Source organism: Talpa occidentalis, unplaced genomic scaffold (genome assembly GCF_014898055.3).
Source record: "Talpa occidentalis isolate TD23 unplaced genomic scaffold, MPIMG_talOcc4v2.1 talOcc4.14, whole genome shotgun sequence".
Classification (NCBI taxonomy): Eukaryota; Metazoa; Chordata; class Mammalia; order Eulipotyphla; family Talpidae; genus Talpa; species Talpa occidentalis.
In genome coordinates, this window is record NW_023601433.1 from 64,848,405 (window position 1) to 64,862,822 (window position 14,418).

Sequence of the window (14,418 nt, forward strand, 5' to 3'; positions counted from 1 at the left end):
CTTTCTTTTAACAAAAGTATTTATAATTAATTTAGCACTGCTTTTAGACTAATGAAATAATTGAACGTTTCTAAATGGTTTTCTGAAAACAGGTTCAAAAAAATACTACTGGTACCATATCTGCTGCTCTCCCTGATAACTTACCTGACCTGCCAGTCTCTTTGGTTCTGACTTCCTTAATTGTGGTTGACATCATTGAAAAACTCAGGATTTATCCTCTTAGAGGGAGGCAAAAGAGTAAGTATTAATTTAAATATAAATATTTTAAAAAGTTGACATATTATTCATCTGCCTCATCCTGTTATTTGTTGACATGTTTAATGATGCTTTTTCTTAGAGTGAATATTACAGATAGAATATTACAAATGAAGATACCTAAATATAAGTATCGTTAAACCTACATTGAGAACTTGACATTTATTCTTATTTGCATCTTTATAGTACTGATAAATGAATAGTTACCAAATATTTAATACTAAAAACCATAATATTTTCTCTAGCAAGAACATTATATAGGTAAATTATTATAGATTTGTATTTTTAGGAGTTCTCTTAAAACCTTAAGTTTTGATGAATAAATAAAGCATTTAATTTGGATATGTTTGGTACAGGAATTAGTATGATTAATGCAGTTACATCCTAGGTTATGTTGTTTTCAATTGTGTAAAAAAAACCTAAAGATCACATTAATAAAACCAAGATATGCTACAGTCTTCCAAAGGCACAAAATAGCCTCAGTTGAAACTAAATGTAAGTTGGCCTTAAAAATAAAAGTACTTTGTTAGTTGACTATTTTATTTGGTTAACCATATATTCCCTCAACTCTATTTAATTTCAACAGATAATATCTGTGTTTAATTCACAATATTTGCATGCTAGTTTTTGTGTGGATAAAATTTTGCTTTGGAAATAGGGTTTTGTTTAATCAGTTCCTGGTGTGTGGGTAAGTAACTGGAGTGAGTCACGGAAGTGAACTTAAGTGTAATAAGGATGACTACTACAGCTTGGAAGGAAAACAGCAGAGAATCATTTATGGGTGATGAGCACTGTCTTCCAATTATTCTTGATCCTCAAATTGAAAAGCAAAGCTGAACTGGAAGCCACCAGGAAATCTGAGAATCTGAATTCCATATTTGCTCTTTGCCATTGGGTACGAGACTATGGACTGTTATGTTTAGCCGGTTGGTGAAGGCAGATAAATTGGCAGCCAGCAGTCATCTGTTGAGGGAAGTCTCTCACAGTGCCTCTCCACTCCAGAACTGAGTGTATTTGTCTTAAACTGCAGAGATTTGGGAATATCCAGGGCATTTGCTACTTCTCCAAACTTACAGACATAAGCTGTTCTGAAATTGGGCTGTTCTTAAGGATTCTGTATTTTCTGCATTTATGTGAACTTTCTGTCCAAGTTTTTAGTGAAAGTCCTCTTTGAATCCTTGGGGTATTCTCACTTATCTTCTGGAATTTGTATTAACACATACATTCACAAACTTATAAATTGTAATACATAATTTTGAACAAAAGCACATATGCTACAAATATGGCTTCTTGCATGAAGTTGTAGGGAAAGGGTAAGTGATGAACAAGGTTTAGAATAATTTGGTTCCTTTTTGAAAATGTTGGGAAAGGAAATCTATTCTGTTTGTACTTTTTATCCAGCTATCTTTAAACACATCCACATCTGTCATCTTGTAGCAGTTTTGATTTTATTCTAACTGAAACTAAAATAATCCAGTGCTTGGATTTATGGACACTCTTGCATGACCCTAACCATTTTAATTCCAGTCTCCAAAACCTTAACTTTTGTGTAACTTTTCTTTTAAGATATTCTATGTATGAAATATGCTTATGCTTAAAGCAGTCTTCACTGGACAAAGGAATTCTTTCTGCTAATTTCCAGTTACCATTTGAAATACCTGCAAGATTGCCTCAAGCAATTACCAGGTCATAATATCTAAGTATAAAATTTCATGTAAAGTGAGCCTTACATAGGACTGTCATCTGGTACACAGATATCAAAGACTGGGAAACCTTGCAAATGTAGTTTATATTATTTTTCTAAAATAATATATTCACTTCAAAAGGTTATTAAATAGACATAAGCAAAAAAGAAGAGAATGTTAATCAGCTGTGATACTACACACTGGAGATTTATAGCTAATAACATCTTGGTAAGCATTCTTCAGTTAACAAAGTGTACTTGAAGGAGTGATCTTAAACCTCTTAAGTCATATACAAGGTTGTAAACCAGTGACATCTCAATTAAAAAAATAAAAATATATACAACATTTAAAAATACATAAAAAGTACTGATACCTGGATTAAAAAAAAAATAGAAAGCTTACTTTGTAACTTCTTTTCTCTTTATGAGTATTATTATGGGTCTCGTTCTTGTTATTGTATCTTCTGCTATATTATTTTTATTGGTCAAACACTACTACATTAATGAACCATAATTAATTAACTAACTCCTTTTGCTGGACTACTAGGTTTTTTCCCCCCCTAGTTTTCAACTACTGTAAATACTACTGTTAGGACTTGTTCAGAAGTGAAAATGCTTGAAACGTGAATGGCAAGGATGTGATTAGAATGCATAAAGTGATGTGTGTTTGAGTTGGGCAGGGGAGACAAGCCAGGTTAGAGCACAGGTGTTTGAATGGTGCAGGTGGCCTCTGTTTAGGGACTCCTTGTTGTATATGGGAATCAAGCTACTCTGCAAGGTGACTGACCAAGCAGAGACTGAGACACAGAGAATCAACTGCTTCTGGAAGACAGCTGCATGTCAGGATGATGACCACAGAGAGTGTCCTCAGAAGACCCTAAGCATCTGCACATGCCCAGACTTCTCAGCGACAATGCTTGCCAGAAGGGACTGTTATGGACTGGATACACATGCAGACAGATACAGAGGGAGGACTAGGAGATTGTACAAACAGTGTGGCAAGATAGCTTGTCTCCATTAGGCAGATCTGCATAGTCAGAATCTACTTGCTAGAGGTGAGGTCAGCAGGCTATCTGAGTGGAAAACAACAGAGCTCTCCAGTGGAGGTGGTTTCCACTGTCACATCAATAAGAGGTGCCAGGTGTGATGTTGACAGTGTAAGATTTTCAAATAAATCTGCTCTCAGTGGCCCTAGTCCAGATACTTCTGTGTAGTCTCTTTAACACCCAAAGACTTGGGTCAAGTGCTGCCAGATTTCACAACATAAATTTGTGAAATTTCTACATGTGCAATTTCTGGCTCAGAGTATATGCAAGGTTTTAAGAGTTTTTTTTTTAAATATATATATATATATATATGTAAATCAATCAAATGGATCTCTCTAAATAATGCCCTAATTTATCATTATATTTATTTACTTTTCAGGTAAAGCATGTTTAGACCCCTGCCTCTATTGTATTGGTATTCTTAACATTTTGAAAGCATTTAATAGAGAGTTTTAAAAATATCAGTATCAGTGCCAAGCACAGTCTCCTAGATATACAGAAACAGGATCTCTGGGGATGAGGCTTGGGCATATGTATTTTTTAAAATAGAAAACCACATTGAATAATTCTGATTTATATTCCCCAATTAGAAACTGCAATGCTCACCCTTGACTGCACAGTAGAATCATCTAAGGGGCTTTATAAGGTTTGACTCCTAGATTGCACCCCAGATAAGTAAAGCATAATTGGGAGCATGGAGCAGGCAGTAATAATTTTTAAAGCTCCCCTGTTATTCACTCTTGTGGAATGTGACTGAAGTGGATTGATGCAAAGAAATATTTACATCTAATAATGTCTCAATATTTTTGTGAAATAGAAAGCAAAGATACCTGCTGAGACAATGAGGATGAACAGGAGAGAGAGAATGTTTAACAGAAATGGGAAGGAAGTGAAGTGGGTCAGGGACAAGGAGAAGTGGATGAGTGATGCTTGGGGTATAGGGAAGAGTAGAAAGCATGAATCTGATTGGTTCCAGGACCAATCTCCAACACTGTGGTTTTTCAACACTCCTCAGCAATCTAAGCTGTGACAAAGAAAAAATAGAACTGTAGGACTGATCCAGATTTGGAAGTTTGCAGAGCAGGAAAGGAAGAAGGAAAAGAATCTGTTACTTTGAGGTTTTTTGGTTTGTTTTTTTTTTGTCATTGACTTACAAAAAAAAATTTCTTCAATTAATGGCAATGATTTTTTATTGATCTTCTAAGTGATTTCCATGGACCACTGTTAAGTTATATATAGGGGGTCTTACTGATGGGATATGCCCCATAATCATGAGAGGGGTCTTTTCAAAGTACTTTTGTGTGAGTTTTATCTACTGACCAACACATTGGGGATGATTGTTGGACTAAGAGTGTGGAATCTCACAGCGTAAATGATTGTTTCTTTGGGTTAATCTAGATGTGCAATTTTTGACTCAAACAAGATTCTGGCATCTAAAATTTTTTAAAGTTCCACAAGCAGTGATGATGCCCAATCTGGTTGAGAGTCCATGTTTATAGGAAATATTAATAACATGACAAATAGCAAGTAAATGCTGAGGCCAAATTCAGACTCCCGAAATAGCCTGCTTTTCAGATTTCCTTGATAAGCGACTAAAACACTTTAACCAAATAGGATGTAAGAGATGTCACAGAAGGTTAAAGGAAAAAAAAAAAAAAAAGGAATGTTGCTTTTCTCTAATAAAATGAATGGCATTTTAAGTTCCCTTTTGGTTCTTTTTAAGAAAAGCTTATTACACACTATGAGTGCAGTGTGTGAGCTGGGTTTCCATAATGTGTTTTGCAATGTGTTTAGAGGATAAGCATGAGGAACACTGTGTCCGGGGCCATACCAAGAAGGGGGAGTATTTCCTTTCATATCCTCCCTTGGTTACTTAGAAGAAGGAAGTTTCAGGAAAGTATGTCAATCTTAGAATATCTCCCCCTTCTCAAGAATTCATCATTTACTGGTGTGGGGTGAGAGAAGGGTTGAATTTCTGATTTATACCTTCTAATGAAGTACCAGCTGTCAGGATTAGGTCAGTGTGGACTGGGCCAGAAACTATATTGCCAAATAGTGCCAAAAGACACAGGACATCAGGTGCTTGTGAGTCTCAAATTGGGGCTTTAGGACAGCTTTGCTTGCTTTTAAGTTTGGCATTCAATTGTTACCTTTTCCCGAAGTGGAGAAAAAGTAATGAATATTTTTTGCACATAAAATGATATTCTTGAGAGTTGCAAGATTTTGTAATAAATATTTTGGGGAGACTGATAAAGAATTCGGCATGCATTACTTTATAATACCAAGCCTCATTTTCCATATCATAGCCAACAGGTTTTTGAGCCCAGTTTGAAATTTAAGGCACAGGTCCTTGACAAGATTTTCTTGTTTAAAAGTGAAGAGAGAGAAGAAGGTTGAGCTAATGCCCTGCAGAGTGTGCAGACATTCTGAGGCCAGTTCTGTTTACATAGTTTGTGTGTTAGTTTAGGATCCTGTGCATAGGAATATTGCTTTTGCTGGGGCTTTCCTCCCACCTTCTATTATATTTTAGAACCACAAGGACACCTATTTCTGGGGATGTGTGTGTGTGTGTGTGTGTGTGTTTGTATGTGTGGGGGTGAATCCAAGGGCTGCCTCCTGTGATTCTCATTTTCCAGAATCAAATATTTTGTCCCCTGCCTGGAAACTCCTGACATCATTGGTGCCTGCCAGGCCTTTGAAATGCCTTGAACGATTGATTGCTGCTGCTCTTGGTGCTATCTCCCTTTGATGTCTGCTCAAGTCTGCTGGGCTCTGCCAGTGCCACATGCGGGGCATGCTCTTCTATGCCCAAGGCCTTGTTACATATTCCCTGCAGGTCCCCAGGCTGCACTGCTAGGAGCTTCTAACTCTTCCAGGGCCTGTTAGCCAAATCAGCCCAATGTTCTTGCTTAAAGGTCTCTTGCTAGGACTCAGGCCAGAGGCAGTCTGAGTAGTATCCCTATGAAAGACTCCAGAGTCTTTCTCTCTGTAGATTGGGGTGGAAAAGGGGCTGGGAGTCAAGTGTTATTCAGGCTTTAACTTAACTTTTCTTGCCTCAGTACAGAATTTCCCTTCAAGATGCCCATAGATCCCTCTCGTTAATAGACTGCAGAACAGGAATTCCTCCTATCTTATTCAGCAAATCTTTATGGAGCAGCTATTCCATACCAGGCTCTCTGCTAGTCCTGGGTGTACAATGGTGGATGAAAACAGGCAGAGTCCACCTTTCATGGAGCTCACTGTCTAGCCAGCATAATAGCATGTTGATAAATTACATTAACAAATGTGTACAATTAAAGCTGAGGTAAGTGCTCTGAAGGCATCGAATCAGGCTCATTTCAGGGTGTATGTACTTTTTGAGACCTAGATTGGGTTCATGCTGAGATTCCTAGCTCTGATCTTCAAGCACTTGTCATTAGAGGCATTAGAATACATTTCAAAGTCTAGAATTATTTATAGTTGGAAATAAGAGAACTGTATGCTTTTCAATATTTTACCTTACTAGTTTTGTTTTATTTAAATATATTTAATATTATATGACATATATTACATATACAAATGATCAATAATTTATTTTATCAATTCTAAAAAATTAACAACAACATTAGCATATAGCCATATAGAAAGTATTACATTTCTATATTTTAAACAAAATAACAGTCCTCAGCCTGAAAAGGTACAACTGGGGATAAGGGCAAGCATATCCCAAATGAAAAACTGAAGTTCAGAAAATTTAGAAACTTTTCTTGAATAATCTTTAAAAATGGAATAGGGCCTCCCCTGGTGGCGCAGGTGGTTGAGCAGCGCACTGTGACACTGTCCGCAGCCTCTGAGCTGCCAGTTAGATCCCAGCTGGCCGGCTAGGGTCCCACATGGCATGGCAGACCTCTCCTGTCCCACCCGCTGCTCTCCTCAGCAGTGTATTTCATGCAGTCTGCCTGTTCTGTTCCCCGCTCTGTCTCTGGTGAATCCTCTCTCACCCTCCCACACATCTGGTCTGTACCCCGTTCTTGTATAAAATAAGTAAATAAATCTTTTTTTTCTTTTTTTTAAAGATTTATTTATTTATTTATACAAGCACTGGGTACAGTCGAAAGCGCGGGTGGGTGAGAGAATTCACCAGAGCCAGAGTGGGGAGCAGAACAGGCAGAAGGACCGAAGTACACTGCTGAGGGGAGCAGCGGGCACGGCAGGAGAGGTCTGCGCGCCATGTGGGACCCTCTCCCAGTGGCCGGGGATCAAACCGGAGCTGCAGAGGCTGCGGGCAGCTTCGCAACCCAGCGCTCAACCACTGCGCCACCGGTAGGCCCCAATAAATAAATCTTTAAAAAAAAATGGAATATTTTAAGATTGATATTATCAGCTTTTAGCACTTCCTGTCCAGTATTAGATGAACCTATAATGTAATGGTGGAGAGAAGGTTTTTATCTAGGCTTCCAGCTGTGCTCAGACAAAATATTCTCTTAAAATTCTATATTGTCTAAAATACAGAAATGACACATTGTCAAATTTCTGCAATTTCTGGCAGGGAACTGAAACTGAATCTTAGGGCTTTTGAATTTACTGAATAACACTATATAATACCCTTTGTAAAGAGTTGCTGCAACTATCTTATCACAGGCAATGTATGCCCATGAGCTCTTCCAGAGCTGGTGATGCCTTGAATTCATTAGTAGTATTGTTATGATTATTTGGTGAAAATTTGCATTTTTATCATAGGTAGTCATGTGCTGATTAATGTTGAACCACTGTCTAGGTAGGGGAACAAGGGCAGGACCTGACTGGTAGCACTTACCAGTTTCTTTGGAGTGAAATAATCTCACCGGCACCAATTTCAAGCTCCCGGGTTGTATGACTGAACACTGACGATGGGATTGGGGGAGAGGCAATGGTGGGATCCTTTTAGCTGTTATAAGTTGTCTCTGCTGACACAGGGTGTCTGTGGGGTGGCAATTTTCTTTGCGATGTAGACAGGCAAATAAGAGAATTTAACATAAAACTTTATGAAGTCTCTGTAGCGTGACATTATTTCTCATTTTTTGAGTTCCCCTGAGAGATGGGATGTTTATCTCTTAAACACCCTGCCTTCCCCTGGGAAGGCAGCGTAGCTAAAACCAAAGTTTAACTGTGGTTTGTTTTTACTGTTCAGTTACTAAACTTTCATTTGTAATTAATTTTACTGTTTCCTACCTTCTGATATTTTGTATGCCAAGTCATTTAAAAATAATAAATTATTGTGTGATAACTGCTTTTTATATCACACACATTTGTATGTGGCAGACTATTTTAAATATTTTATGTATATTAACTCTTTATCATAACCCAGGTAGGTGCTGAGCTTCATCATTTATTCTTGTTATTGACTTTGTCTTCTCCATCTCAGATGCCCTCCTCAAAGGACACAAACCATACAGAGTACAGTGTCTTTTAAGTGGGTAGTATCAAAATAATAATGCTTATAATCTCTGGTGTGTGTTTTTTAGTTTATGATATATTTTTCTGTTAGTTTCTACGAATATCATGACTAAAAATGCTTTGTGTACTTAACGTATTTTTTCAAGATTTATTTATTTATGCATGTAAGAGCCGGGGTGTAGGCCAGAGGTGCGGGGGTGAGAGGATTCATCAGAGACAGAGTGGGGAGAAGAACAGGAGGATCTACTGAAATACACTGCTGAGGGGAGCAGCAGGCGAGACAGGAGAGGTCTGCTGTGTCATGTAGGTTAACTCCCTGCCTGGGAATCAAACTCATGCTGCAGTGGCTGCCAATAGCTTCATAGTGCTGAGACTTGACCCCTTGTGCCACCAGGGAGGCCCCGTATTTTACAAAGAATTAACAAAACTGTTAATTTTCTCCTTTTCCAATTTTTCCCCCAGTATGTTATATTTAAATCATTAGCATTTTGCTTTCTCTGGATCATTTTCTTCTCAGGAAAAATAGATTTTGGGAACTGTTAATCAGTGCAGTCACACTGATTACTTCTGAGTCACACTGAGTAATTCTTTCTTTTGGTCTGTTGATTGCTGTGAATTGAGTAACAAGGTCAGTCTTCATCAGCTGTCTCTGTGGCTGCCATCTTTTCTCTGGCTGCCCTGCCTTGCATCACCCTAACCTCTAGTTGCTTTCCTCTGGAATTAAATAAAGTCCAAAACCTTATCATGGCCCATGAGGCTCTCCATAATCTGCCTCTGCCACATTTGCAGTTGAAGTTCCCATCTCTAAATTAACAATTGTTAATGTCCTTGTGCCTCAGTGCATTCATCTTTAAAACGGGAAAATAACACTGTATTATAGAACTTTTCTAGGGATTAAATGAGTTAATGCGTAAAAAGGGCTCAGAACAGTGCCTGTTGTGTAGAAAGCGCGTAATAAATATTAGTGTCTCCACTCCTTCCCTCTCTGATTCCCCATCCCCTCCCCAAGCTCTCCTTCTTTCAGTCCATTCTCATTGAAAGATCTTTATATGTGTTTTTCCTATGACCTGGAAAGCTCTTTCTCTAGTCTTCATCTAATCCATTCTTACTTATTCTTCAGGTTTCTGTTTAACTGTCACTTCTCAGATAACCCACCATCTAATTCAGACCCCCATGACAGTCTCCCATGACAGAACTTACCATCCTGGCAAAGTCCTGCCACAAAGTTGTCTTCTATTGTGTATTAGTGTGATCACTAGAGACATAGAGTGGTTTTGTGGTGAGTGTCTCTTCATTATTTGCTATTCAGTTTCCAACACCCAGCCCAAACTTGGTACATATTCTTATTTGTCATAACTGTCATGGGAGTCTAAATAGTGTATTTTCAGTATCAATTTCACTCTTGGCTTATTTGTAGGTGCCCTTTCTTGTGATACTTACTTCTCTCTTTTGTTAATATAAATAACTTTTGTTGTTTCCTATTCTCTTTGCAGTACATGCTCACTCTAGAAAATTTCTCACTAGTGGTTTGTTATGTTGTTATGTTCATGTTTTCCCTGTAAGCTATCTGAAACTTTTAGGGAAAAAGTTAGAGATAGAAATACAACAATATATGGAAGTAGGAAAGTAATATAGGTATAATTTATCTACTTAAACAGTTATCTATGATCAAAATTACATTTCCTTAATTATTTAGTTTGCACAGTTGAAAACAGTAATTTGCCAACTTGTGTCAGATGTGGGGAACTGCACTGAATGGCTGCTATTTTTACTTTTTACAGAGCAATGTGAAGTTCTCAGGAAGTACTTATGTCTCTCATGGATTCTGCACAAATAAAAGCTGTTTTATTCAAACAGAACACTAACAACTAACAATAACAAAAAGAATTCTAGCTAAGTGGAAATGAGAAAATTAAAATTTGAAGGGGAAACTAATCCTGGCGCCAAAGGGAATAGTATTCAATACATGAACATTAGTACTGCTCAGAGATAAACACCCTGGCCCATTCGAATGACCAGAAGATTCTTGACTTCTTCAATGTCCCCCTAGGAGCCCAGCAGAGTTTTCCAGCTATTTGTTCTAGTGCTCTCCCTTGAAAAGAGGCGAGCAGAATCCCTGTACCTTCAAATCTAAACTACTCCTTATTGAGCTGTGGGGAGATATGACCCTCCTAGACCTGGTTTCAGCAAATACATGTGGATTGGGGCCTTACTATTCATTAAAACTTAACACTAGCTAAGAACTCTTTGTTCACATAAACAGCTCTTACCCTCAGCTATTAAGACTCCTATTGACTGTTTGAAAAATGTTAATGTGTCACTTCTTAGATTGCCACTTCCTGGCTTTGAAACAATGCTGAAGCAGCAATCATATTCAGAAGTCCAAATTATACACTGTGTTGTAATGTCGACAAAGGAATTTGGATTTTCTTATCTAGTAAAGAGAGGTGAAGGAGCGTTCTCTTGGACATGACATATTCTCAGAAATGTTTTCTATATTGATGTTTTCTATATTATTTTGTAAAATGAGAGATACAATTGATATGAGCATCTGAGTTTAAAAAGAGGTCACCTTTACGAATATTAAGATAATGGTAACTTGTATATAATTTTCTCTATTTAAGTATTATTAAAATGGTATTCACTCATCCCACTGTGACAATAAGGTTAGAAAAGTGATTTCTAAGGATCATGGTTCCTAGCATTTATTTATGAATTATTTACACCAGAAATAATGTTTCATTAAGAATTTGCATGGCCTTTTTAGTTTATAACTATACTTAATTCACAGTTAAATAGTGAGTTGCATAAAAAGAAAACCAAGGTTTATTTGTCTGTTAAATAACTCCTATTTATAGTAGTAGTAAATATTAAATAATAAATAGTAAAAGTAATACAGTGATTAATCATAATTAATTTATTTTAAATGTTTTCATTTCAATACCATCCAACACATTTTTTATTGGCTTTGTGCTTTTAACCTTTAGAGCTATTCGGTCTAATGACTCCCTTCAAATTTTGTCTTATCAAGTAATATGGCAATTTAGCATGTTCACTGAGTAAACATTGCCAAGGCCTAATAAATTCACAGCAACAAAAAAGATATTTAAACAGATAAAAGATTGAAAAATAATGTGGTATACCATTCCTATGTAAAAAACATATTGTCCATACAATTAGTAATTCTTGAGATTTGAGGATCCCTTCACAATCCCCTAACCTCAACATCCATATGGATATGGGCAGAGGCTCAGTCTTCCTCTCTCTCTGTGTCTCGCTCTCTCTGACTCTCTCTCTTGCACATAAACACACATACACTGCATGACATGAATGACCAGGTACAGCCTCAGGGCCAAGAATGTGATGCTTTAGTCTAACTAATTGCAATGGCCAGTTCAAACCCCTTGGCTGAAGAACAGATTTGCAATATTAGATTCAGAGTATCATTCTTCATTAAGATCTCTGGTGATCTTAGCACTAAATTTCAAAGTTGGAAATCTGGGTTAGTGATCTCTGTAGACCTCTTATAAAATGATAAGATTGGACCATTGACCTTTTAGATTAATTTAATTTTTTGATATTTGAAAGTTTTATTATTAGCACGTGATATATTGCCTCTAGACTGGTAATAGTAGCCATAAAGTTAAGAGATTGTCAGTTGGGGTCAAATGAATGTAAGTGTGAGTTTCACCTCTGCCCATTACTGTCTATTTGAATATGAGCATCAATTACCTCTTGGGCTCCAGTTTCCATATTTATAAAATGGGATAATAATCCCTCTCTTCAACTTTTTCTCTGAAGATTAAATGAGATGACATGTGAAAATACTTAGCTCAGTAACCAATAATGGCTATTATTATGAAATGGTAAGAATGACATTGAACTCATATTCAGGGAAACACAAAGACATGGGGAACTTTCTCAGCCTCTGTATTCTTTTCATTATGCAACCTGTTGCTATCCTGAAGTTTCATGTGTGAAATTCAAATCATGGAAAACTTAAAATTTTTTTAAAGATTTATTTATTTATGCCTACAAGAACTGGGGTACAGGCCAGAGGTGTGGGGTTTGAGAGGATTCACCAGAGACAGAGTGGGGAGCAGAACAGGCAGATTGACTGAAATACACTGCTGAGGGGAGCAGCAGACAGGGCAGGAGAGGTCTGCTGTGCCATGTGGGTTGCTCCCTGGCTGGCTGAGGCTCAAACTAGTGCTACAGAGGTTGTGGATAGCTAGATAGTGCTGTGCTTAACCCCTTGCACCACCAAGGAGGCCCAAAACTTAAAATTAAAAAAAAAAAAAAATTACATATACAAATAAAATTGTAAAAATAGTAAATATAGATAAAATTTTAAATTTAAGTTGAAATTAAATATTTAAATTTAAGTAAAATTAGAAAATTAAATTTAAATAAAATTTTAAAAGAATAATTAAAGGTTAAATATAAATTAAAAATTAAATTTAAATAAAATTAATTTTCTTTTAAATAGAGGTTTACAACACTGTGTATTATTTATTTATTTATTTATTTTTAAAGATTTATTTATCCATGCATATAAGAACCAGGGTAGAGATCAGATGTGTGGAAGGGTGAAAGGATTCACCAGAGACAGAGTGGGGAACAGAACAGGCAGACAGACCGAAAACACTGCTGAGGGGAGCAGCAGGGGCGTCAGGAGAGGTCTGCTGTGCCATGTGGGTAGCTCTCTGGCTGGCCAGGATAAACCTGCATTGCAGAGGCTGAGGACAGCTTCACAGCACTGCGCTCAACCACCTGTGCCACCAGGGGAGGCCCCAATGCTGTATTTTATTTAGAGATATAGAAACACACCCTCAGGTGTATGTTACCACAGCAAGACCTCCCCAGCCGCCCTCCAGACACCATCCATAGTCCTCTGCCCTAGTCCACTGTGCCAGTTTCCCACTTTGCTCTCCCCTTTCCACCTCCCCTTTGGTAGCCTCAACTCTCCATGTAGTTGGGTTTGTTATTAATTTAATTTTATCTGGCCGTTTCTTTTGTTTCTCTATTCCACATATAAGAAACGCCTTTCTGACTTTCACTTCGCATGAAACAAAACAAAATTAAAAAACTAAATTCAAATAAATCAATTCATTGCAGGTAACGAAGATGATCACACCCACCCAACCACTTTGCAGGACATAAAAACTGTGACAGAACAAGTGAATCAACATGAAGAAAACTCTGTGCCTCCCCAGCCTGCCAGGAGGACCCAGCTACCTGTTCAGCACCTGGAGGAACCCCAGGAGCCGTCCTTTCACTCGGGAGTCCTGAAGGCAGCGTCCCACCGGGATGTCCGCTCTGAGATCTTCCTGTGGAGCTTTCTGCTGTGGTCTGATACCATAGAAATGGTGCGTGTGGCTGGCCACCCCGCTGTGTACAAGTCAGGCTGGCTGTACCCAGTCTATATATTCAGTTTTATTTCTCTCCTTCGAATTATATTAACTCCCCAAAACCCTCTTCTGAATTCTCTCGGTATACTGCTCCAAGATATACCCTTCATTTTTGTCAGACTTAGTTTAATCATTGTCCTGGGAACTGTCACACCAGTATTGGGCCTTTGTAAAAATGTACTTGTGACTCTCTCTTATGTTTACTTCAATCATTTAACCAAATTCAGAGTTTTTTCTACCTTTGAAATATCTTAATTTTTTAAAGAAAATGTAATATAGTCTAACTTCTTTATTGAGCATGTAATGCACATTTGTAAGTTTTGTTTTGTTTTTTTTTTTTTTCTTTTCTGGGGCATAGGTTTTTATACTTCATAAAGAAATGAAGACTAGATTGTATGGAATAAACCATTTTTAATAATGGTAGCATGTCTGTTTTTAAAAAATATATACAAATGGTGCTAAATATAACCCAGGATCTAGTCTTAAAAGTTGGCCTCCCTGTGTCTCTAAAAAATGTTAGTACTTTTAGTTATGTATACTGCATTTTTTTCCTAAAAACTCTCAATAAAAGTTTTTGAAAAATGAGAACATATTTTACCACTAAGTC

At 37.3% G+C, this 14,418-nt stretch overlaps 1 protein-coding gene across 1 annotated transcript in view; it reads left to right on the top strand.

Moving 5' to 3' along the window:
- The window catches only part of TMEM236 (transmembrane protein 236), a 30,284-nt gene extending 16,122 nt beyond the window's left edge, over positions 1-14,162 (top strand). Inside the window, exons 3-4 of the mRNA XM_037510679.2 lie at positions 93-237; positions 13,519-14,162. Coding sequence (XP_037366576.1) covers positions 93-237; positions 13,519-14,066 — 693 coding nt within the window. The 3' untranslated portion in view covers positions 14,067-14,162. The remainder of the gene's footprint in view (positions 1-92; positions 238-13,518) is intronic.
- Positions 14,163-14,418: the final 256 nt, after the last annotated feature.